Source organism: Palaemon carinicauda, chromosome 38, assembly GCF_036898095.1.
Source record: "Palaemon carinicauda isolate YSFRI2023 chromosome 38, ASM3689809v2, whole genome shotgun sequence".
Classification (NCBI taxonomy): Eukaryota; Metazoa; Arthropoda; class Malacostraca; order Decapoda; family Palaemonidae; genus Palaemon; species Palaemon carinicauda.
The window spans coordinates 34,238,197-34,264,860 of NC_090762.1; the positions used below are offsets into that span (position 1 = coordinate 34,238,197).

At 46.0% G+C, this 26,664-nt stretch overlaps 1 protein-coding gene across 2 annotated transcripts in view; it reads right to left on the minus strand.

Moving 5' to 3' along the window:
* Positions 1-26,664, minus strand: part of LOC137630532 (adipocyte plasma membrane-associated protein-like) — an 80,145-nt gene that overhangs the window by 22,703 nt on the left and 30,778 nt on the right. For both annotated transcript variants that reach the window (XM_068362050.1, XM_068362049.1), the window contains exons 3-4: positions 1,887-2,104; positions 575-691 (exon numbers count right to left, since the gene is read on the minus strand). In XM_068362050.1, the coding sequence (XP_068218151.1) occupies positions 575-691; positions 1,887-2,104 (335 nt within the window). The remainder of the gene's footprint in view (positions 1-574; positions 692-1,886; positions 2,105-26,664) is intronic.

Sequence of the window (26,664 nt, forward strand, 5' to 3'; positions counted from 1 at the left end):
GGTGATGCGTCATTAATGCCTTACCGGAAACAGGAAGACACTGACAGAAAGAAGAAGAGCAGTGGCCCTCCTTGGCACATTCAGCAGGAGCAGAAAATTCCCAACAGAGCATAACAATGTCCTCAGAGGGCACAACTATATCCAAGGAACTAACTTCCTCAGGGTTAAGTTGACACCACTAAGGCACACTCGAGTGGGAATAAAGAGCAACTAGAAATTCTGTCCACCAGGATGAAGAAAGCAGATATCAACAGGTTGCACAGACATTGGTCCCTAGTTTTAGTTATAGGGGAAAAAAATTAAAAACCTTACTTCTTCCTTACTATAACTCTGCCAATAGATGTATCTCAATTAAAAGCAATTGATTAAGACAGCCGGCTGGAGATGACAGAAGTACTTGTGTACTATCTGGAAGCTGAAAACAAACTCCTATTAAAGGACGAGGGTTTGAATATATATAGGAAAAATTAGGACCTATTATTACTTTTTCCATTTTGATTGCTAGGCATATTTAGACACAAATTTGTAGCCTGTAAGGGCTTATTCAATAAAAAGAAACCTTAAACCCACTTACCTGTTTCAACATCAAGGGCAAACAGTCCAAGATATGCATCAACCACTATTAGCTTTCCATCTGGAGCAAAGCGCAGACCTAATGGACGGCCACAAACACTCTCTTGCCAAGGTCCCTCTGTATAAAAAAAAAATCAGTTTAAAAAAAAACACAAGCTTTGACTTAGTAAAACCAAGAGTAATGAAATACACTGAAAAGAGGTGGAGGGTGGGAAATAAAAACATTTGAATTATCAAAAAACAATATTAAACAACCTACTCCATTCAAGTTGTTAATACAATATTGTAATATTGTTACTTTTGAGAAACACATTAGCTCTGTCTTCTTCAATTGCAAAAAAAATGGCTTACAGAGAAAGTCTTTCAAGATTTTAAGTGATCAATCATTCTGAAGAAGTGCTTTAATTCTTTCATTCTACCTTGTTTCGAGTATTGTTCTGCTGTCTGGTCTTCAGCTGCTGATTCTCGTCTTAATTTGCTTTTATGTTGAACAGGCTGACATTAGTCTTTTTATAACTTATATATGAATTATGTTTTGATGTTGTTACTGTTTTTAAAATATTTCATCTTAATTGTTCATTAATTCTCATATCGTTTATTTATTTCCTTATTTCCTTTCCTCACCAAGATACTTTTCCCTGTTGAGCCCTTGGGCTTATAACATCTTGCTTTTCCAGCTAGGGTTTGTAGCTTAGCTAGTAATAGTAATAATAATAATAATAATAATAATAATAATAATAATAATAATAATAATAATAAATAAATAATAATAATAATACAAATAATAATAATAATAATATTGACATTTCTTCAAAGAATCCTTCCTCTACTCTCCTTACTACAGGTAATGTTCACTTAATCCATATTTATTCCCATATTGAATGCTTTTATATCCTTTTAATTACATTTCTGTATTTTGATTTAGTAAAATTTCTAAAAACCACTCATAATAGGAGCCTCCTTGGATGGGAATTAATTAATATTGTTTTTATGGGGAAAATTGATTCAGTGTTTAAGTAAGGTTTTGAAACAAATGTGTTACATCTCTGAGGTATTGTACTACCTAATTTACTTAATTTATAATGACTGATATACACTTCTAAATAAAAATTTTCTTGAAGTGGCAATTTTCAGAAGACAATCAAATGACTAGTAAATTCAACCCAGTTTATAAAACCTTTACTTTTCTGGATGTTTAAATTAGAAAAAAAAAAAATAAAACCCCAATCAATTTTACTACCAAACAAATTCTGCAATTATAGTCAAGTAAGACTGGTAAAGTTACAAAAGAACAAAAATTATGCACTACTCACCACAACCTGGCCCTATGGTAGTAATAACCTGGAAATGATCAAAGTTCTTTCCCCAAACTCTCAAGATTTTTCCATTATGCAAACTTGTGAACAACTCATATCGGTCACGAGATGCTATAGACTCTGGACCATTAATCTTGCCATCTAAAATGCGCCCAGCATCATTGAGTATGTCGTTCTTTGCCAAAGGCCCATCGAAAGGTAATGTTTCCTCTGTCCTACAAGACAATAAAACCATTATTTAATACAGTACTGTATTATCCGAATAATCCAGACATATGATGAAACATTTAATTTTTACTTTTCTTATGCAATTCAAATTCCACAATGCTGTTTAAGGTTAGTATGATGTCATACCAGAGTTAAGCAAACGTTCTACAAATAACATGGTTACCAAGATGATGAACTACTGTGTCCTCAGAATAAAGTGCTTGGAGAAAAAGATCTTGTCATTTACTAATGATATATAAAAAGGAAAACTGCATCCAGTAAAAATGGTCAACAAGCTATATTCCATTTCCTTTCATTTCACCATTAGCTCTTATACTTCTATCTTTTGAATGTTAGATCAAGCCTTTAGAAATAGGATAAAGCACAAATATAATGTATAAAGTTATTCCTTTAACAGAAATTTAATATACAATTAGGATTAAAGCCAAGCACTGCAAAGAAAATTTTTTAAAAAATAGCAAGATAGTGACCAGTGTTAATTGACAGAATTTTAAAATGACAAATTTGAAAGTAATTTGTATTTTTTTTCTAACGATACAAACCTGTAGCTATTTATAGGGGGCATTACTTACGGCGAAGCTGAAAGACAAGCCATCAGATTATTAGTGAGGGTTAACCACCCATACCCTTAGTCAGTGTGGGGGGGGGGTTAGTAGCTACCCCCTCACTCACACACCTGTGACTGTAACTCTCTTTACTTGGAGGTAGGACTTCAAGGGGACAGGCTTGCAAGCCAGTTTGTATAAATAGCAACAGGTTTGTATCATTAGGAAAAATAACAAATTTGTAAGTAATTTGTATTTTTCCTAGTATACAAACCCTCCGCTATTTATAGGGTATACTTTCAGCTGCGCTGAAAGTATACCCTATCAATAGCGGAGGGTTTGTATCTACACCAGAACAAATGCGTGTCCATTCATTTGAGCGAAGTCAAGTTGAGCAATGTCACTTTCGCCGAAGTCCTTTTTAGCGAACTTATATTTTGTGCATTTTGAGCGATGCTTATTGAGCGAACTTTGGACAGTTTTCACAAGATGAATTGAGCGAAGTCTATTTGAACGAAGTCAAATTGTGGAATATGATGAAAATATATATGTGTATATATTTTTTTGTAAAAAAAAAAGAAAAAATATTTTTTTGTGTAAAAAAAATAAAACTAAAATGTAATTTTTTTTTTTATTTTGTACAGAAAAACATATAAAAGCTAAAATGTAAAATTTCTAGAAATTCATGAAATATACCTATATATAATGTAAATTTATTCAAAAATGATATTTTAATTATAAAATAAATTTTTGAATATACTTACCCGGTGAATATATAATAGCTGCAACTCCGTTGCTCGACAGACAAAAAAACAGTAAAAACTCGCCAGCGATCGCTATACAGGTTGCGGGTGTGCCCACCAGCGCCAACTGTCGGCCAGATACCACTCTCGATGTAAACAAAGACTCAATTTCTTCTCATCCCACTGCGTCTCTATTGGGGAGGAAGGGAGGGTCGTTTAACCCTGGATAGGTACGCTCCTCGGACACCCCTTTAAGGGTATACTCGGACGCGAACGACCCCGACGCCAAAAAAAATTCTTGAAAAATCAGTTTTTGCAGTAACTTTTGCCAAAAAAAACTTCAATGAATGCTTAAAACAACTGTAAAAATAAATACTACTCATCTGCAGAAAAACTATTTATTATAAATATTTTAAAAAATTAAGTAGAAAAAAAAAAGACCTGACATAAAAATTCATAAAAAAAAAGTTTATACATATATACACAAATCCTTTTAGGAATTGATTCTTGAATGTTTAGGACACATCTTGATGTATTTTGGATGAAGTCAGACCCATGGAGGTGAAGATCTGAAATGAGAAAAAAAGAGTAACTTTTTTTGGCCAAAAAAATTTGTCCAAATTTCATGAATTTTTTTGGGTACCCAAATGAAATAGGAAGTGGCTAATTTTTTTAGGGAATAAACATATGTTATCCTAAAATAGAAATATGTAAAAAAATCTTCATTATTTTGTAAATTACATTTATATCAGGGGCCATATCTAAAGGTAATTTTTTGAGTACTTAGAAATTTCGTAAAAAAATACATATATTTAATATATAATATGATATTTATGCAGGTAAAAATATACCAAAATATCACAAATTCTATAGGGAACAAGAATATATATAGATAGGGCAGCTTACGCTTCGGATATGTCCACAAAATGGCCGCCAACCACACTGACTCAGACTCCCTAATCTGCCACTTGAAATGTAGGAAGGGTATGTCAATTTCAAGGTGTTATTTACTAATCTAATTATTATTGGATATGCATAAAAATTGTATGGTGGGTTGCTGGATAATTGTCGATTATTTTACGACTATAAAATTGAAATTCTGACCCAAAAAAAAATTTTTGAAGGGAAATAAAATCGAAAAAAAAAAAAAAATGTAAAACAATATAATATTTTAGCTAAAAAAATTTGATGATATTCAATCAAAAAAAAAGTAAACAAAATTTTCCGACAAATAAACATCTAGAGGAATCACTACTCTGTGATAGTTCCTTAGTACGTAGTAATTTTGAAAGAATTGGGAAAAAAACGAAAAAATGGCAATCACCGGAAAATCGAACACATACCTATATATACGCCATATCTGGCTAAAAAAAAGATAGGCATGGGTAGCCAGATCATCTAGAAACACTTTCCAACACTATAAAAATATAAGTTTTGCGACACTACTTGCCAATTCCTTACGGTAACATGACTAAGCAAAAAAATGCAAAACAAATAAAAAGGGGCACTCGTGGAAAAATGGCCATTCTAATATACGGCATCTCAGATAAAAAAAAAGACATGCACGTGTTAGCCCAACCATCAAGGCACACTTTCTAACACATAAACATGAAAAAAAAATCAATAATAAACGGCAATTCTTTACTACGTAGTAAATTTTTACAAATATTGAAAAAAAAACAGAAATTGGTAACCGCAGTTAAATACCCAATATACCAATAACTACGTCGTATCTGACAAAAACAAAATCACGCATGGGTAGCCAGATCATCTAGACACACTTTCCAACACTAAAAAAGCAAAAGTTTTACGACACTATTTCGCAATATCTTACGGAAAAATGACTTGGCAAAAAAATGAAAAAAAATGAAAAAGGGGTACTCGCGGTAAAATGCCCGACATTCTAATATACGGCATCTCAGATAAAAAAATAGACATGCACGTGTTAGCCCAACCATCAAGGCACACTTTCTAACACATAAACATGAAAAAAAAAAATGAATAATATACGGCAATTCCTTACTACGTAGTAATTTTTACAAATATTGAAAAAAAACAGAAATTGGTAACCGCAGTTAAATACCCAATATACCAATAACTATGTCGTATCTGACAAAAACAAAGTCATGCATGGGTAGCCAGATCATCTAGACACACTTTCCAACACTAAACAAGCAAAAGTTTTACGACACTATTTGGCAATATCTTACGGAAAAATGACTTGGCAAAAAAATGAAAAAAAATGAAAAAGGGGCACTCGCGGTAAAATGGTCCTCGTGGTGATGAACGACATTTTAACTAAAAAAAAAATCATGCACATGGTAGCCAAACAATCCACCAAGACTTTCCACAACTGATAACCTATACAAGTTGCACCATTCTACGACAATTTCATAATACGTAATAACTTTGATAATTATGCAAACTACCTTAGAAGGGTAAACTCGGTCGCGAACGACCCCGACGCGTCTCAGAAATCGGGGAAGGAGTACAGCTACAGCAATGCACATCTGGACACTACTAGAGCGTGTAGGGGAGACACCTCCTGCAGGTCGATCACCCACAAATTCAGTCACGGGGGTGAGTCACGTGAGAAAAACCTGTTTTTTTTTTACGCTCGGGGTCGCAAACGACCCATCGTACCTATCCAGGGTTAATTTATATATTCACCGGGTAAGTATATTCAAAAATTTATTTTATAATTAAAACATCATTTTTAAATATTTAACTTAGCCGGTGAATCTATAATAGCTGATTCACACCCAGGGAGGTGGGTAGAGACCAGTTAAATATGTTTACATCATATAAGCTAAGAGTTTTTATTTCATTTTGGAAGTTATCAATATAACAAAAACAAAATAAATAGGTACCTGGTAAGGAAGTCGACTTAGACGATTACTCTGCCTTGTAAGTACGTCTTCCTTACGGAGCCCAGCAATCCTCTTAGGATGCTGACAGACCCCCAGGAGCTGAAGTATCAAGGGCTGCAATCCATACAACAGGACCTCATCAAACCCTTAATCTGGGCGCTCTTAAGAAATGACTTTGACCACCCGCCAAATCAACCAGGATGCGAAAGGCTTCTTAGCCTTCCGGACAACCCATAAAAACAACATTAAAAACATTTCAAGAGACAGATTAAAAGGATATGGAATTAGGGAATTGTAGTGGTTGAGCCCTCACCCACTACTGCACTCGCTGCTACGAATGGTCCCAGTGTGTAGCAGTTCTCGTAAAGAGATTGGACATCTTTTAAGTAAAATGACGCGAACACTGACTTGCTTCTCCAATAGGTTGCGTCCATAATACTTTGCAGAGATCTATTTTGCTTAAAGGCCACGGAAGTTGCTACAGCTCTAACTTCGTGCGTCTTCACCTTAAGCAAAGTTCGGTCTTCCTCACTCAGGTGTGAATGAGCTTCTCGTATTAGCAATCTGATAAAGTATGACAAAGCGTTCTTTGACATAGGCAAGGATGGTTTCTTAACTGAACACCATAACGCTTCAGATTGGCCTCGTAAAGGTTTAGTACGAGCTAAGTAGAACTTAAGAGCTCTAACAGGGATAAGACTCTTTCTAGTTCATTGCCTACGATCTCAGGCCAAGGACGAGAAGGTAGCTCATTTTTGGCTAGAAAACCAAGTTGCAGCGAACAAGTGGCTTTTTCCGACGAAAATCCGATGTTCTTGCTGAAGGCATGAATCTCACTGACTCTTTTAGCCGAGGCTAAGCATACCAGGAAAAGTGTCTTAAGAGTGAGATCTTTCAGGGAGGCTGATTGTAAAGGCATGACATGAGGAATCTTAGGACCACGTCTAAATTCCACCCAGGAGTAGCCAAACGACGCTCCTTAGTGGTCTCAAAAGACTTAAGGAGGTCTTGTAGATCTTTATTGTTGGAAAGATCTAAGCCTCTATGCCGGAAGACCGATGCCAACATGCTTCTGTAGCCCTTGATAGTGGGAGCTGAAAGGGATCGTCCTTTTCTCAGGTATAAGAGAAAATCAGCTATTTGGGCTACAGAGGTACTGGTCGAGGATACAGAAACTGACTTGCACCAGTCTCGGAAGACTTCCCACTTCGATTGGTAGACTCTAATGGTAGACGCTCTCCTTGCTCTAGCAATCGCACTGGCTGCCTCCTTCGAAAAGCCTCTAGCTCTCGAGAGTCTTTCGATAGTCTGAAGGCAGTCAGACGAAGAGCGTGGAGGCTTTGGTGTACCTTCTTTACGTGTGGCTGACGTAGAAGGTCTACTCTTAGAGGAAGACTTCTGGGAACGTCTACTAACCATCGAAGTACCTCGGTGAACCATTCTCTCGCGGGCCAGAGGGGAGCAATTAACGTCAACCTTGTCCCTTCGTGAGAGGCGAACTTCTGCAGTACCTTGTTGACAATCTTGAATGGTGGGAATGCGTAAAGGTCCAGATGTGACCAATCTAGGAGGAAGGCATCTATATGTATTGCTGCTGGGTCCGGGACTGGAGAGCAATAGATTGGAAGCCTCTTGGTCAGCGAGGTTGCAAAGAGATCTATGGTGGGTTGACCCCAAGTCTTCCAGAGTCTCTTGCACACATCCTTGTGGAGGGTCCATTCGGTTGGAATTACTTGACCTTTCCGACTGAGACAATCTGCTAGAACGTTCAAGTCGCCCTGGATGAACCTCGTTACTAGAGAGATGCCTCGATCTTTTGACCAGATGAGCAGGTCCCTTGCGATCTCGTACAACGTCAGTGAGTGGGTACCTCTCTGTTTGGAGATGTACGCCAAGGCCGTGGTGTTGTCTGAGTTTACTTCCACCACTTTGCCTCGAAAGAGATACTCGAAGCTTCTCAAGGCCAGATGAACCGCCAAAAGCTCCTTGCAGTTGATATGCATGCTCCTCTGACTCGAGTTCCATAGACCTGAGCATTCCCGACCGTCCAGCGTCGCGCCCCAGCCCAAGTCCGATGCGTCCGAGAAGAGAACGTGGTTGGGTATCTGAACTGTCAGGGGAAGACCCTCTCTTAGGCTGATATTGTCCTTCCACCAAGTCAGGCAAGACTTTATCTTTTCGGAAATCGGGATCGAGACTGCCTCTAGCGTCTTGTCCTTTTTCCAGTGAAAAGCCAGATGGAATTGAAGAGGACGGAGGTGTAGTCTTCCTAGTGATACAAATTGCTCCAGGGATGACAGCGTCCCTACCAGACTCATCCACAGCCTGACTGAGCAGCGTTCTTTCTTCAGCATCTTCCGGATGGAGAGCAGGGCTTGATCTATTCTGGGGGCCGACGGAAAAGCCCGAAAAGCTTGACTGTGAATCTCCATCCCTAAATCCAGAATAGTTTGGGATGGGACCAGCTGCGACTTTTCCAAATTGACTAGGAGTCCCAATTCCTTGGTCAGATCTAGAGTCCACTTGAGATCCTTCAGACAGCGACGACTGGAAGAGGCTCTGAGAAGCCAGTCGTCCAAATAAAGGGAGGCTCGGATGTCCGATAAGTGGAGGAATTTCGCCACATTCCTCATCAGCCTCGTAAACACGAGAGGAGCTGTGCTTAGGCCAAAGCACAGGGCCCGAAACTGGTAAACCACATCTTCGAAGACGAATCTCAGAAAGGGTTGGGAGTCTGAGTGAATGGGGATGTGGAAGTAGGCGTCCCTTAGGTCTAGAGAGACCATCCAGTCTTCCTTTCTGACCGCTGCTAAGACTGACTTTGTGGTCTCCATGGAGAACTTCGTCTTTGTGACAAAGACATTCAGAGCACTGACGTCTAGCACCGGTCTCCAACCTCCTGTCTTCTTTGGTACTAGGAAGAGACGGTTGTAAAACCCCGGTGATTGAAGGTCCGAGACTTTGACCACCGCTCCCTTCTCTAGCAAAAGAGACACTTCCAGTTTCAGGGCTTGTCTCTTTTCTTCCTCTCTGTACCTGGGAGAGAGATCGATGGGGGACGTCGCTAGAGGGGGTTTGCGTACAAACGGGATTTTGTACCCCTCTCTGAGCAACCTCACAGATTGTTGGTCTGCGCCTCTTTTCTCCCAGGCTTGCCAGAAGTTCTTGAGTCTGGCTCCTACTGCTGTCTGAAGTTGCGGGCAGTCAGACTCTTCCCTTAGAGGACTTGGATCCTTTCCTCTTCCCTCGCTTCCCTTCGGCACGAGCACCTACCCTGCTGGGGGCTCTGCCACGAAAGGGCGGGATAAATCAAGACACTGGAGTGTCTATCCTCGGTCTAGCGGACAATGTAGGCAAAGGGGGAGCTTTGCGAGCCGAGAACGCAACTAGATCATGGGTGTCCTTCTGAACTAACGACAAGGCAATTTCCTTAACCAGGACTTCAGGAAACAGGCACTTGGACAAGGGCGCAAAGAGTAGCTCAGATCTTTGGCATGGCGTCACTCCAGCGGACAGGAAAGAACATAGAGACTCTCGCTTCTTCAGGACTCCAGATGTGAATGAAGCGGCAAGTTCGTTGGACCCATCACGGACGGCCTTGTCCATGCAGGACATAATGAGTAAGGAAACATCCTTATCTGTAGAAGAGATTTTCCTGCTCAGGGCTCCTAGGCACCAGTCTAGGAAGTTAAAGACTTCGAAAGCCCTAAATATACCTTTAAGAAGGTGGTCCAAGTCCGATGGTGACCAACAAATCTTCGAGCGTCACATGGCTAGGCGGCGGGGAGAGTCTACAAGACTTGAGAAGTCGCCCTGGGCAGAGGCAGGAACTCCCAAGCCGAGAACTTCTCCCGTGGCATACCAGACGCTCGATCTAGATGAGAGTTTAGAAGGGGGGAAAGCAAATGCTGTCTTCCCTAAACTCTTCTTGGTCTCTAACCAATCGCCCAACAGCCGCAAGGCTCTCTTGGATGAGCGAGAGAGAACGAGTTTAGTAAAGGCAGGTACAGCAGCAGGAACGCCTAATACAAACTCCGACGGCGGCGAACGAGGAGCCACAGAAACAAAGTGGTCAGGGAACAACTCCTTAGACACCGCCATGACTTTTCTAAAGTCCAAGGATGGTTGAGTTGCCTTAGGCTCGTCAAGTTCTGAAGGTTGATCCTCTTGTGGTTCAGCAACGTCCTCATCTGACAGTTCCTCATCGGAAAACTGATGAGAAAACGGCACAGGAGTGGGCAACGTTTGACTCGCCGAGTCCGGTCGCACTGGAGCATGCGTGACGGAGCCGGACGCAGCGTCATGGAACTGTTGAGCAGTCTGGGAACTGTCAACAACCATCGGTGCGCGAGGACGCACAGCGTCCACCCGAGACTGTTTAGACCGTCTGGGTTGTGCAGTCAACACCATACCGGGTTGCGGAGGTTGACGCACCGCGTCAAAACAAGTCACCTCTGCTGGTTGATGAACGTCCTGAACGTCAACAACCACCTCCGTGCGTCGCCTAACGTCAACGTGCAGCTGGCAACTCACACTGGGTCGCATCGGTGGAGGTACTACCCCAACTGGTTGCCGCGAGAGAGTTACCTCAGCGTCAACAGGACGCACAACAGACCGCTTGGATGGTTGTTGTCCAGAAGGTTCTGCGGCAACCTTCTCCGCATTGAAGTCCTCCATCAAGGACGCAAGTTTGGACTGCATGTCCTGCAGTAACACCCATTTAGGGTCTATGGAAGCAGGTGCGGCAACAGACGGGGTGAGCGACTGAGGCGGCACAACTTTGCCTCTCTTAGGCGGCGAGCTGTCATCCGATGACGGCAACGGGTCCGAACTGTCCCAGTGGCTACAACCGGGACGTTGGACTTGTCCTGAAGGGACCGACTTACGCTTCAAAGGTCTGGAGACCTTGGTCCAAGGTTTCTTACGAGAAACACCTTCAGACGACGAGGTATAAATGGGCTCTCTCGTCTTACGTTGGTAGGGGCGATCTTGGGGAGATACGCCTGATACCATAGAGGGAACGTCTGTTCGCTGATCAAGGCCTCTCGAACCCATGAGTCGTACGACATTGCTTCTCCCCTGGGCTTGAGAGCTTGCAAGAGGTCCCGGACTAGGAGGACGACAGGCACGAACAGACGAACCCTCAAGCGCAACACTGTTCACAACACTTTGAGAAACACTAGGCACTTTAACACTTTCCGCCGTGACACTTTTGCACTTTAGTTCCTTTATGTCCGCCATGAGTTGATTGCGGTCACTTGCAAGGGCCTCAACTCTCTCCCCCAAGGCATGGATTGCACGCATCATGTCTTGCATTGACGGTTCCTGAGTGCTAGGAGGGGGGTTAGGAACAACCACTACAGGGGAAGGATTAGGTTCAGGGGCATGTGGAGAGGAAAAATCTATTGACCTAGAAGAACTTCTCCTTACCCTATCTCTCTCTAGTCTGCGTGTATACTTCTCAAATTCGATAAAATCGAATTCCGAAAGGCCCAAGCATTCCTCACACCGATCTTCCAATTGACAGGTTTTACCCCGACAATTGGAACAAACAGTGTGAGGGTCGAGAGAAGCCTTTGGAAGACGCTTATGACAGTCCCTAGCATTACATTTTCTGAACTTGGGAACTTGTGAAAGGTCAGCCATTTTGAATTAGTCAAGGGAAAATTCCAAAAAACGATCTAAGTCATCAACAATTAATCCGATCCAAAAAAGAGTTCAAGGATTTATTTGAAGAAAACACCTGTACTGCGAAAGCTCAAACCAAAATAAAGTACTTCACCAAATATGATGTGAAAAAAACTCCAAGGTTCAACAGTGAGTAAAGTACGTCTTGTCGACACGTCGACAAGAGAAGAAATTGAGTCTTTGTTTACATCGAGAGTGGTATCTGGCCGACAGTTGGCGCTGGTGGGCACACCCGCAACCTGTATAGCGATCGCTGGCGAGTTTTTACTGTTTTTTGTCTGTCGAGCAACGGAGTTGCAGCTATTATATATTCACCGGCTAAGTTAAATATTTAAAATGTAATATTGTAATCTAGGTGTTTAAGGTAAACAGTAATTTCTACATCTTCTCTAGAATCAATAACGCTCTTAAGTCTTCTTTCTAAGTTCTCATATTTCCTCTGCTTACGTAAAGGCTCTCCCGACATTATTCCCAAATATTTAGTCCTCTGTAGGCTCTCTTCCTTTCTTAATGCCTCTATTAGGAGCCAGACTGTTGGGTGACTACATGAAATACTTCTTTGGAAACCAGTATGCCATCCTTCCACGGCATTGTTTGTTCGGGGAAGACCCATTTGAAACCTCTCGAAAACGTTCCACAATGATAACGGAAATTTGGGTCTTCTCCTCCGGTCATCATTTTGATCAACGTCCTAACATTTTCTTCGTTCACGTGTTTTTCTCTCAGCCCCACATTGATTATTTTTCTCCACACACACTGCCCTAAATGAAAGAAACATCCTGATATGTTTGCGCGTGGGAATATGCTTGCTATTGCCTTTTTTGACGCAATTTCGAAGTCTATCAAAACTGAGATAGGATCTAGTAAAGGCTCTAGGGATTTCAACTTGTTGAAAACTAATTTGTAACTTTCTTCACATTTATTCATGAGTAAAACATATACATAAGGTATTACATTATCCTTTATCAATACATGTACTGTAAAAATTTGTAAGGAAATACTTGGAGCCGGTTTGAATGTTCCGTCAGCTAACCAGTGTCGATTTTCTCTCAACCAAGGAAGACTTTCATTAGTGCCGAAAATAAAAACTCTATTAACATCACTTATACCACTATCATATAGAATGAAATTATTGCCCGTAAAAGTTAACTGCAAGGATTCCGGTATAACAATGGATGCAGCTGATAGAGGGGGTGGAGGGTAGTTTCCCATAATTCTTCGCTTCCTAGATATACTACTCTTCAATTTCGCCCCAGATCCAATCTTGGCAGCAAGTTCATCTGATAGACCAGCGATAGCATCTTGAAGTAATCGCCTTGGTGGATCATGTGTTGTTGCAGCAGCTTTTAGGACTTTTTTTTTTTTTTAACCATTTCTTCACCAACTTTAACAACATCAGGTGCATGCGAGTGTTCACCTTTCTCGGAGCAATTTCTATCACTTTCGTATTCCAGTGTAGTACTCAGGTGTTCTTTACAACCTTTCACTTCACAACGCCATGAAATGGTCGTTTGAGTATCTTTATCTTTTCTATAGATATAACCTTAATATGCTGTTTTGTTTATGCCGTGACTAGAAAGTATAATATCCATGATGGGTTACTTTCAAATGTTTCTAAGAAAAGACTTCATAAATCGAAATTTCCAAGTTAAGAAAACGAGGTGATATGCATATCTTCAATAACCATTCGTATTACATTATTAACGACCATTTTAGTTAACAACCATTAGTTACAATCGCGGTAAATTGAGTTAACAACCATTAGTTACAATCGCTTAAAATCAACCTTCGTTGAAATTGTCATTCGCTCTTAAAGTTTCGTTCAAAATGACTTCGCTCAAAATAACTTCGTTCAAAATTATTTCGCTGTAATAAACTTCGCTCAAAAGGATTGGAACCGAACAAATGCATATTACTTTCAAAATTTGTCATTTGTTCCAACACTATTTATAGGGATTGACTCACCCACTAGGAGGGTGGAAGTTCCAGACATTCTGGCATTCACCTCTATGTGTGTCAGCACATAGTAGGTAGAGATACTATACATCACTAAAACCTTGCTATGCATGGTCCACAGTGTATGTAAGCTGTGTATTTGTGATACTAGCAATGTGACTGACATGGTAAGAATTCCAGTAGGGAGCTGTGAAGGTTGACTGGTTGGTCCAAGTACCAGCCCTCAGGATTTGGCCAACTGCCATGTTCTTCTCAAAGGCCAGAGAGGTACTCAATCCTCTGATGTCATGGGGCCTGGGTTTACCTGCAATAGGGATTCCTACACTACTGTAGGCTCTCTTGATCACTTGCCGTAACCAGAGGGAGATCGTGTTCTTGGATACCTGTTTCTCCACCAAACCTGAAGAAACGAACAGATTCTTGACTTCGGGGCTCAGCCTGGCCGTCCTCTCCAAGTACTTCCATACTGCTCTGACAGGGCACAGCCGCAAGTCCTTGGGGTTGTCTGAACGTGGGATTGCCGGCACCGAGAATCCTTCAAACTTGGGGTCCCAGACTGCTGGGTTCTGGGTCTTGGCCACGAAGGATGGAACGAACTTGAAGGTAGCTTCACGCCAGCCCTTCGAGTGTGACACCTCGTATGAAAGTCCATGAAGTTCCCCTACTCGTTTTGCCCAAGCTAGTGCCAACAGGAAAACTGTCTTGACGGTGAGCTCTTGTCTAGGATGTCCTTTAGGGGTTCGAAGGGAGGCTCTGACAGCATCTTCAGGACCCTAGCCACGTCCCACTGGGGCACACTAACCGCTTGCGGAGGGCATGATTGCTCAAAGCTCTTGATGAGCATCGAGATGTGTCTGGAGGAACCTAGGTCGAAACCCTTCAGGAGTAAGACTTGACCTAGGGCTGCTCTAACTCCTTTAATGGCCGGGATGGACATGCTTTCCTCGTCCCTGAGATAACTAAGAAGTCGGCTATCTCCGGGACCGAGGCTCTCAACAGCTTGATATTCTCAGCTGCGCACCACTTCGTGAAGGTAGCCCATTTTGCCTGGTACACAGCGGCTGAAGATCGTCTCAGGTAACCTGACATTCTCGTTGCCGTCTTCACCGAATAGCCTTCCTTCCTCAGGAGACGCTTGATAACCTTCACGCATACTGTCGAGGAGGTGAGCACCCCAACCCTCCTTGGAGGCGTCCGTGAAGAGGAGCATCTCCGGAGGGTTGGCCGCGAAGGGCATCCCCTTGAGGATGTTCGAAGTGTCGATCCACCACTCGAGGATCTCCTTCGTTTCCATGGTCACTGGAACTACTTTTGTGAGGGGTCTCTCTCTGGTTCCAGGCTTCTTTCAGGTTCCACTGAACTCCTCTGAGCTTGAGTCTCCCCTGAGGGACTAGCTTCTCCAATGACACAAGGTGACCTATCAGTCTCTGCCAGTCCTTGGCCCTCCTGTTCTGACCTGACAGAAAGGGCTGTAGGATCTGGTTCAGGTTGTCTAGTATCTCCGCGGAAGGGAATGCTTTCGCCAACCGGGAGTCTAGGACCATCCCGAGGTAGGTCATCCTGGTGGAGGGTATCAATTGGGATTTTTCCAGGTTGATGGTGATACCCAGGACGTTGCAGAACTGCAGGAGCTTTGCGCCTTGCCCCCTCAGTACTTCCCTTGAGTCCGAAAGCAACAACCAGTCGTCTAGGTACCGAATCAGGCGGATGCCCTGTTCGTGTGCCCAGGCTGAGACTGTCGCGAAGATCCTCGTGAAGACCTGAGGGGCTGTGGATAGACCGAAGCAGAGGGTCTTGAACTGCAATGTTTGGGTACCCCATTTCACTCTTAGATACTTCCTGCTGGAGGGGTTGACAGGGATCTGGAAGTATGCGTCCTTGAGATCTATGGACATCACGAAGTCTCCTTCCCTCAAGGCCACTAGGACCGACTTCGGAGTGTCCATGTTGAAGTCGGTTTTGCACACAAACTTGATGAGGGCTGAGAGGTCTATGACTGGTCTCCATCCCCCTGTCGCTTTCTCCACCAGGAAGAGTCTGCTGTAGAACCCTGGGCCTGGGTTCTTGACTGGCTCCATTGCCCCTTTCGCTAACATAGCAGAGACTTCTTGCAGGGCTGTCCTTCTCAGGGGGTCTTACGGTGCCAACCATTCCGCCTGTAGATCTGGTATCATAGGTGGGGGTTCCGCCCAGCAGGGCAACCTGTATCCTTCCTTCAGGACCGTCACGGTCCACGGATCCGACCGGTGGTCCCGCCATGCTTGCCAAGAATTTTTGAAGCATCCCCTCCCCTGAGGCTTCAGCAGGAGTAGGGGACCTCCCTTCCTATCTCCTTCGGGAGGCACGGCCCGAACGCCCTCTTCTGGAGGCCAAGTAGGAGGGCCTAAATGTTGACTGCGTGGTTGCAGATCCCCTACGGGAGGGCTGAGAAGGCTGCTGCCAGGACGTAGTGGGAGCGTCTCTCCTGGGCTGGTTAGGTGAGGCGCGAGGAGGAAGAGGGATGTCTGAAGGAGGTCTCCTATAGTTGCGTCCTCTTGCTGCAGGAGGTCTCGGTTCCCCCACATCCATTAACTTTCTCACCCTCTCCATCACTTCTTCTACTTCCTTGAGGGGGAAGACAGTCTCGCCCCACAGTGGAAGACTCCTCAGGGACCTGGCCTCTCTGTCGGGGAGCCGCCTTACCAGTTTGCTGAGTACAGTGTCCCTTTTTCTCAGGATCCAGTTAGCAGTTTGCGTAATTGACTGATAAGACAGGAACTTCAGGGCCTTACCTCCCGAGCTCATTAGCTCTTTCAGCAGGGCCTGATTTTCCGGAACCGCTAGGTAGTACGAGGATTGGAACGCTACCAGCGTGGCAGCCCACCAACCCAGCCAGGATGACACATGCACCAAGTCCCTGGACAGCTCCTCCATCATGGCGGTCTACGCTGGCGAGAAGCAAACCGGGGCTGTGGTCGCCCTCTCTTCTGCTGCGCCTTGTCCCAAGATGGCGACTGCTGGTTATACTGCGCAGGGTCCCGCGCAGTGGCCTTCCGGGAGGTAGAACCGCGACTGAGTCTTTAAGCCCTGGAGAAGCCTAGAGGCACTCTGGCTCTTGGGGGCCTCCACATGGTTAGCCACTACCTTGCTCACATGTGTCAACCCCACCTTCACGTCTCTAGCCACCGGGAGCGCTAGTGAGGGCTTCTGTTGAACGGGGGCATCCACCATCCTGTTGAGGCTCGAGAGCCAGAACTCGTCAGACGAGGGCTCCGGTTCATCCAGCCTATGGTGTCGTCGGAAGAGGCCTATGAATCTACGGTAAGCGGAAACCTCCGCTGGAGAGCCTTCTTCCCCATCCTCTCTCTTGTCCGCGGAGGGCCCTAGTTCTTGTGATGGTGGACCTCCGACGGGGGGAGCCGTACCAGGAGGTGGCATTCTCTTGGAGTGGTCCAATTCCCTCGCTACGGGCCGTAGGACGGGCATCGCTGCTGGGACGGAGGTCTCCGTCCATGATTTCTCCCTTCTTCTGGAGGACCAGGGGTCTGCGGGCTTGCCCATCGAGGAAAAGATGGGGGCATTTTTTTTTTGAAAAAGTTGCGTCTTATGACACGGAAAATAAGGTACAGGTACTTATCCGTAAGAAATTGAATATAGGATCCACTACCCGCGGATTCTGAGTCTTTGCTAAAAACTCTAAGATGAAGCAGAAGTTTACCTCTCCACATCCCCTTGAATGGGCGATGTCATACGAAAGCCCAAGAAGTTCGCTAACTCTTTTTTCCGAAGCCAAGGCGAGCACGAACACCGTCTTCAATGTGGGGTGGCGATCTGTTGCCTGGTGTAATGGTTCATAGAGAGGACCCTTCAGGGACCGAAGAACTCGAAATACATTCCAAGGAGAAGGTCTCACTTCTGACTGGGGACAGTTAAGTTCATAACCTCTTATGAGGAGAGAAAGTTCTAACAAAGAGGAAACACCTAGTCCTTTTAGCTTAAAGGCGAGACTCAAGGCCGAGCCATACCCTTTCACTGCCAAAACTGAGAGGAGCATTTCCTCCCACAGATATACGAGGAAATCCATTATTGCTGGAATACTGGCATCTGGGAGAGAGATACCCCTCCCACAAAACTAACCACAGAAGACATTCAACTTTGCCTGGTAGACTGGAGCTGAAGATCTTCGCAACTCCTTTACTTAACTTGTTGCGAAAATCCTCTCTGAGTGAGGAGGTGCTGGATAGACGACAGGTGTGAAGGCCTAGCAAAGCTACGGTCTTGTGGAAGATGTTGGCATATGGTTGTCTGAGTAGGTCGTGTAGTTTATTAAATCATGTTTGTATTCTATATTTCAATTTAGGGGGCATTCAATAACCAACAATTACTTTTATTTTACGTAATTTACTGCATCAGCCGATCTCAAGGTCACACTACCGTATAGTTGCAACATCTCCATAATGAAAATTACATCAGCACACATAAGTTATACGATATCATAGTTTCCATACAGTTCATTTATAGCCCTTATAGTAAAACTTCACAACACAATATTAGTTAGTTCTGGAGTGGCCATCGTAATTATTTTTGCTGATGCCAGAGCTAACAGAAAGACTGACTTGAGGGGAGCTCCTTGTCTAGAACATCTTTGAGCGGCTCAAAGGGAGGTTCCAAAAGCATCTTCAGTACCCTAGCCACATCCCACTGGGGCACTCCCACTTGGGGGGAACATGACTGGTCGAAGCTCTTGCTGAGCATCGAGATATGTCTGGAAGGACATAGGTCGATGCCCTTCAGGAGGAAGACTTGGGCCCGCGCTGCCCGAACTACTTTAATAGCTGGGATGGACGTGTTCACCTCGTCCCTGAGATAGACCAGGAAGTCTGCTATCTCATGAATGGAGGCCCCTAACGGCCTGATGTTTTTCAAGGAGCACCACTTAGTAAAGGTAGCCCACTTCGCCTGGTACACCGCGACTGACGAACGTCTCAGGTACCCTGACATCCTCAATGCCGTCCTCGCCGAATATCCTTCCTTTCTCAGGAGACGCTCGATAACCTCCACGCGTGAAGGCGTAGGGACCGAGTGTTTTCATGGAAACTTTGGAAGTGAGGCTGCCGGAGAAGGTCTGGTCTGTCTGGAAGTGGCCAAGGTGGAAGGCGTGCCAGTTCCTTTAGATCCGCAAACAACTCTCTCTCCGGCCGCCAGGCCGCTATCAAATTTATCCACAAGTTGGCCACCCATCTCACCCTGTTGAAGACCTGTCTGAGAATCCCAAAGGGAGGGATGGCGTAAACATAGAGGTTGTCCTAAGGGTGTTGGAAGGCGTCCTCGAACGCTGCTGCTGGATCTGGCACAGGAGAACAAAAACACAGGGAGCTGAGCGTTTAGTCTCGTGGCAAAGAGGTCTATTACCGGCGAGCTCTACTTCGGGATGAGGGTTTTGGCCACTTCTGGGTGTAGGGACCACTCGGACCCTACCACTTGACCCATCCTGCTGAGGCCGTCGGCCAGGACATTTCTCTTACCCGGAATGAACCTGGCTGAAATTTTTATTTGTTCCACTTCGGCCCATTCTAGGAACTCCATCGTGAGACTGCACAGTTCCTTCGACCACAGTCCTCCTTGCATTTTCACGTAGGCCACCACCGTGGCGCTTTCACACATCAGAGCCACGGTGTTTACCCGGAGTAAATGGACGAACTCTAGGCACGCCCGCCCTTTGTACGGTCATCATCTCCAGCACGTTTATGTGCAGGTTCGTCTCCTCGACTTCCCATTTTCCTTTTACCGATTTGTCGAGAAGATGGGAACCCCAGCCCTCCTTAGATGCGTCCAGGAGCATCTCCGGAGGGTCAGCTGCGAAGGGCATTCCCTTGAGGGTGTTCGTTCTGACGTGCCACCACTCCAGGACTTCCTTTGTCTCCGGGACTATCTTGTGCGGGGAGTCCTATCAGTCTTTGCCAGTCCTTGGCTCTCCTGGCCTGGCCCGACAGGAAGGGCTGGAGTAGATGTTCTAGGTTGTCCAGTCTCTCCGCGGAGGGGAAGGCTCTCGCCAACCGGGAGTCTAGGACCATCCCTAGGTAGGTCATCCTAGTGGACGGTATCAGCTGGGACTTCTCCAGGTTGATGATGATACCCAAGACGTTGCAGAACTGCAGGAATCTCGCGTCTTGTTCCCCAGTACTTCCTCTGAGGCTGAAAGCAACAACCAGTCGTCTAGGTTCCGAATCAGGCGGATGCCCTGTTCGTGTGCCCAGGCTGAAACTGTTGCGAAGACCCTCGTGAAGACCTGAGGGGCTGTCGACAGCCCGAAGCAGAGGGTCTTGAACTGCAACGTTTGGGTACCCCATTTTACCCTTAGGTACTTCCTGCTGGAGGGATGGACACGGACCTGGAAGTAGGCGTCTTTGAGGTCTATGGACATCATGAAGTCCTCCTCCCTCAAGGCTGCTAGGGCCGACTTCGGAGTGTCCATCTTGAAGTCGGTCTTGCACACGAATTTGTTGAAGGCTGAGAGGTCTATGACCAGTCTCCAGCCCCCTGTCGCCTTCTCCACCAGGAAGAGCCTGCTGTAGAACCCTGGACCTGGGTTCTTGACTGGTTCTACTGCCCTTTTCGCCAGCATTGCCGAGCCTTCTATCTGCAATGCTGCTACTCTCAAGGGGTCCTTGGGTGCCAACCACTCCACCTGTTGATCTGGGATCAGAGGTGGGGGTCGCTAGGAATGGCAACCTGTACCCCTCCTTTAGTACTGCTACGGTCCACGAATCCGCTTCGTGGTCCCGCCATGCTTGCCAAGATCGTTTGAGGCATACCCACACCTGAGGCGTCGGCAGGAGTAGGGGGCCTCCCCCCCTACCTCCTTCGAGAGGCGCGACCTGAATGCCCTCTCCTGGAGCCCGAGAAGGACGGTCTGAAGGCCGACTGTGGAGTCGAAGCTCCTCTGGCAGGGGGGGGGGGGGGGCAAGGCAAGGCGAGGTAAAGATTACGTGTGCCAACGTCTACATCCAACGGGCGGACATAGCCGAAGATACACTGGGCAAAGATGCGGGGGGCCTCTCAAGCGGCCACTGAGGCAGGCACTGGACCGGCAAGAGCCCTGTTCGACCCGCTAGGGGGGAAAGTCACTTTGCCTCCGTCACGGATGGGGGTAGCCGTCATGGGTCTACCCCCTCCCGGGGAAATCCGTGGGGTGTAAGTACCCTGCTATGTCAGCGGCCGCCTCCGATGCTTGGATGGGGCTGGCCAGGACGATGGCACGGCTGGCTCCATCACAAAGGGAGCGACCGGGATGGAGGTAGCCGTCATGGGTCTACCCCCTCCCGGGGAATCCGTGGGGTGCGAGTACCCTGGTATACCAGCAGCTGACCACGAAGCCTGAATGGAGCTGTCGTGGTACCGGGTATGGATGCCACGCTGCCGGGTCGAGCCAGCGGCTGCCTCCGCTGGACGGATGGAGCTTCCGCGGAGATCCATGGGGCTGCGGGCTTCCCCGTGCTGGCTGGTTGGTTCCTTCGTTCAGGGCGGGCCATCGAAGTGCTGAGGCCCGAGAGCCAGTCCTCATCCGTCGCGGGCTTCGGTTCGTCTAGCCTGAGGTGGCATCTGATGAGGGCTAGTACTTTTCGGTACTCGGAGGCCTCGCCCGCTGAGCCTTCCGCGCTGTCTCCTAGGCTTTCCATCGGATGCTCCCCTGCCTGAGAAGGAGCACCTACGACAGGGGGCCCCGCTTGGGGTGGAGGCATCCTTTTGTCGTGATACGACTTCGGCAACTATCTCCGTTGGGCGGATGGAGTCGGAACCTTCGCGGACTTATGCCTGTCTGCCGGAGCTTGAAGTAAGGATTCCCTCCGACGTTTGGACCTTCTGTAGGGGACGTACTTCGGAGCGGGAGAACGAGCCCTTGGGAGCCAGCCAGAGGTACCCGGAACTGCTGAAGCTCCCAGGAGGTGGCTGCGTGGGATGGCGACATGCACCCATTCCTCCCTGGGGGAACGGCTTCTTCTGTGCCTCCTTCTGGGGGATCTAGCATGCCTCCTGGCGTGGCGAGATCTGAAACTGGAACGGGAACGGGACCTCTCTCGCCTCCTCTACTGGTCCCACGTCGCTCCATCCTCTGAGGAGAAAGAGTATGACTCGAAAGAGGAGCCCGAAGATTTGTAGGACCGCACCGAAGGGTCCGAGTCGTCCCGCATCGCTGGTGGTTCCTCGTGTCGGTCCGAAAGTGACAAAGGCTCCAGGAAGATGGTTGCTGAAGGCGCTGGGGGAGAGCGAGGTAACTTCTGATGGGGAACCACGCCTCGAACTCTTCCTCCAGTCTCATGGGCAACCTGAAGGACGTCCTCGGCGGTGCCCATGCGAGGGGATCTGGTGATGGTGAGTCCTCCTTCTCAGCATCTCCCCCGGCTGCAGACGTACCTGAAATACAGGCCCATGAAGCGGGGGAAGAGGCAGCAGCAGCCTTTCCCCACATAGGAGCGTCGGAAGAGACGGGCCCAGCTGGCACCAGGACTCCGTCCTCCGAACACACTCCTGTCCCTCCCTCAGGCCCCCCACTTGCCTGGACCGACAAAATATCCCCACTAGTAGAAATCTCAGACTCCTGGGGAAGAGCAATGGGCCTCTTCCCCACAACTGACTTACCTCGTCCCCTACTCTGGGGAGGGGAAGGCGGCTGAGAAGCTCTATCCGACGAGGCATCGGGAGAAGCAAGCGGCGAGGAGAAGAGAGGCTTCCTAGGTGACCTCTTGGATGCCTTCTTCTTCTTCTTGGTGCCGTAGCGCACCCACTGCACCTCGTTCCAGGACTCGCACTCCGGACACGTGGCTGTAGGAGAACATAAGCTGCCCCTACACTATGAACACAAGGAGTGCCTGTCGACTTCAGGCTTAGAAAGGGAAACGCCACACGATTTACCGGCCAAAGGCTCAGGCCAACGATGGGGATGCTCTATAACCCACTAGTAAAGCACCGCGAGACACAGGAACACAGAGGGAAAGGGTAGGAAAGGGTATGGAATGAACACAATGGGACCGCGTGAGACACAAAGGGTCGCACTGGGCAAGGAGAGAGCGTCAAGATATCGCGACACGACCAGAAAACTTACTGGAGATCGAGACCTGAACAAGCTTGCTCTCTGACCCCAGGTCGCGTATCACTCAGCCAGAGGTTACTCCGCATAGAAAACGGGAGTAGGGTAAACTACACAAAATTCTGGTCGGTTGGGAGATCCCAGATACTCCTAAGAAAGTAGTTCGAGGTAAGTACTCCGTGTTGGAACAAACTAATAATTAGCCTTTTGTAAGGAAAATGATATTTTGATTATAAAATAAATTTTTGAATATACTTACCCGGTGAATATATAATAGCTGATGTCTCCGACGGCTCGACAGATTCCAAAAACTCGCGAGCGATCGCCGTGAAGGTTGCGGGTGTGACCACCAGCGCCGACTATCGGCCAGATACCGCATATACTTGTCAATTTCTCCAGTTCTTCTCAGTCCGCTGGGTCTCTATCGGGGAGGAAGGGAGGGCCTTTAATTTATATATTCACCAGGTAAGTATATTCAAAAATTTATTTTATAATCAAAATATTTTTAAATATTAAACTTAGCCGGTGAATATATAATAGCTGATTCACACCCATGGTGGTGGGTAGAGACCAGTATTAATACAATAGAGGCGTATATGCTCAAGAGTTTTTTGACAATTATTTCATAAAAACCAACTTAAGTGTAGGTACCTGGTAAGGAAGCTGACTCTGATGATTACTTTGCCTCATTAGTCTGCTTTCCTCACAAAGCCCAGCCATCCTCTCAGGATGCTGAAAGACTCCCAGGAGCTGTTATATCCAGGGCGAACACCCCTATAACAGGACCTCATCAATACCCTTAATCTGGGCGCTCTCAAGAAACAACATTTTGACCACCCGCCAAATCAAAAAGATTGCGAAAGACTTCTTAGTCTCCCGTACAACCCAAAATAAGATTAAAAATTTCAAGAGTAGATTAAAAGGATATTGGGATTAAGGGAATGTAGTGGTAGAGCCTTCACCCACTACTGCACTCGCTGCTACGAATGGTCCCAGTGTGTAGCAGTCCTCATAAAGAGTCTGGACATCTTTCAAGTAATATGAAGCGAATACCGACTTGCCTCTCCAAAAGGTCGCGTCCATAATACTTTTAATGGATCTATTTTGCTTAAACGCTACTGAAGTTGCTATCGCTCCGACTTCATGAGCCTTGACTTTAAGTAAATTACGATCCTTCTCACTTAAATGAGTGCGCGCCTCCCGAATCAAAAGTCTAATAAAATAAGACCACGCATTCTTAGACATGGGCAAAGAGGGCTTTTTAACGGAGCACCATAAAGCCTCTGAACAACCTCGTAGCGGTTTAGCTCTGGATAAATAAAATTTAAGAGCTCTAACGGGGCACAGCACTCTTTCAACTTCATTCCCCACAATCTCAGAAAGACTGGGGATATCAAATGATTTAGGCCAAGGACGAGACGGAAGTCCATTCTTGGCCAAAAAACCAAGTTGAAGAGCGCATACTGCTTTAGTGGAGAAGCCGATGTTCTTGCTAAAAGCATTTATCTCACTAACCCTTTAGCCGAAGCCAAGCACACCAAAAAAAAAAGTGTCTTGAGGGTAAGATCCTTCAGGGAGGCTGAATTTAATGGTTCAAACCTGTTTGACATAAGTAGTAGGTTGGCCAGGGCACCAGCCGCCCGTTGAGATACTACCGCTAGAGAGTTAGGGGGTCCTTTGACTGGCCAGACAGTACCATATTGGATCCTTCTCTCTGGTTACGGTTCTTTCCCTTTGCCTATACAGACATCGAATAGTCTGGCCTATTCTTTACAGATTCTCCTCTGTCCTCATACACCTGACAACACTGAGATTACTAAACAATTCTTCTTCACCCCAGGGGTTAACTACGGCAATGTAATTGTTCAGTGGCTACTTTCCTCTTGGTAAGGGTAGAAGAGACTCTTTAGCTATGGTAAGCAGCTCTTCTAGGAGAAGGACACTCCAAAATCAAACCATTGTTCTCTAGTCTTGGGTAGTGCTATAGCCTCTGTACCATGGCCTTCCACTGTCTTGGGTTAGAGTTCTCTTGCTTGAGGGTACACTCAGGCACACTGTTGTATCTAGTTTCTCTTTCTCTAGTTTTGTTGAAGTTTTTATTGTTTATATAGGATATATTTATTTAAATGTTGTTACTATTCTTAAAATATTTTATTTTTCCATGTTTCCTTTCCTCACTGAGCTATTTTCCCTGTTGGGGCCCCTGGGCTTATAGCATCTTGCTTTTCCAACTAGGGTTGTAGCTTAGCATTTAATAATAATAATAATAATAATAATAACCGTAGGACCCCGTCCAAGTTCCAAGCAGGAGTCGAAATATGACGCTCCTTGGAAGTCTCGAAAGACTTAAGCAGGTCTTGGAGATCTTTGTTATTAGAAAGATCCAAACCCTTTATGCCTGAAAACAGAAGCTAACATGCTTCTGTAGCCTTTAATGGTGGATGCAGAGAGGGAGCGACCGTTTCTCAGATAAAGCAGAAAATCCGCAATCTGCGCTACAGAGGCACTTGGAAGAGGAAATAGAGGAGGACTTGCACCAGTCTCTAAATACCTCCCATTTCGACTGATAGATCCTGATGGTAGAGGATCTTCTAGCCCTCGCGATCGCTCTAGCTGCCTCCTTCGAAAACCCTCGAGCTCAAGAGAGTCTTTCGATAGTCTGAAGGCAGTTAGACGAAGCGTGGGGAGGCTTTGATGAAATCTCTTTACGTGAGGCTGTCGCAAGAGATCCATCCGCAACGGCAGACTTCTTGGAACGTCTACCAGCCATAGAAGTACCTCTGTGAACCACTCTCTCGCGGGCCAGCGTGGAGCAACCAACATCAACCTGGTCCCTTCGTGAGAGGTGAACTTTTGCAGCACCTTGTTTAGGATCTTGAAAGGTGGAAAGGCATAAACGTTCAGGTGAGACCAGTCCAGCAGGAAAGCGTCTATGTGGGCTGCCTCTGGATCTGGAACTGGAAAGCAGTAAGTCGAGAGCCTCTTTGTCAGTGAAGTCGCAAAAAGATCTATGGTGGGTTGACCCCATGTCATCCATAGCTTCTCGCACACAGTCTTGTGCAACGTCCACTCCATGGAGATGACTTGTCCTCTTCTGCTGAGGCAGTCCGCCAAGACATTCATTTTTCCTTGCACAAATCTCGCCAAAGGAGGGATGTTGCTTGCCTTAAATGGAGTTCCTTCTGATCCGTGGACCAAAGACCCGAGCATTCCAGACTGTCCAGTGGAGCTCCCTAACCCAAATCCGATGCATCTGAATACAACACATGGTTTGGGTTCTTGATCGCAAGAGAAAGACCTTCTCGAAGTCTGATGTTGCTGTCCCACCAAGTCAGACATGTCTAGACTGAGTGGGAGATTGGGAAAGAGATACTCTCTAAGCCCTTCTCCTTGTTCCAATGGTTTAGGTGAAATTGGAGAGGGCAAAGGTTGAGTCTCCCCAGAGAGATAAACTACTCCAACGATGAAAGAGTTCCCACAAGGCTAGTTCAAACTCTTACAGAGCAACTGTTTTTCTCTTGCAAGTGAAGGACTTTTAACAGAGCTTGTTCCATTCTTGTGGCAGACGAAAAGGCCCGAAAAATCCGACACTGTATCTCCATTCCCAAATATAGAATAGTCTGGGATGGGGTACTGTAAGTTACGACTTCTCTACGTTCACTATGAGACCTAGCTCCT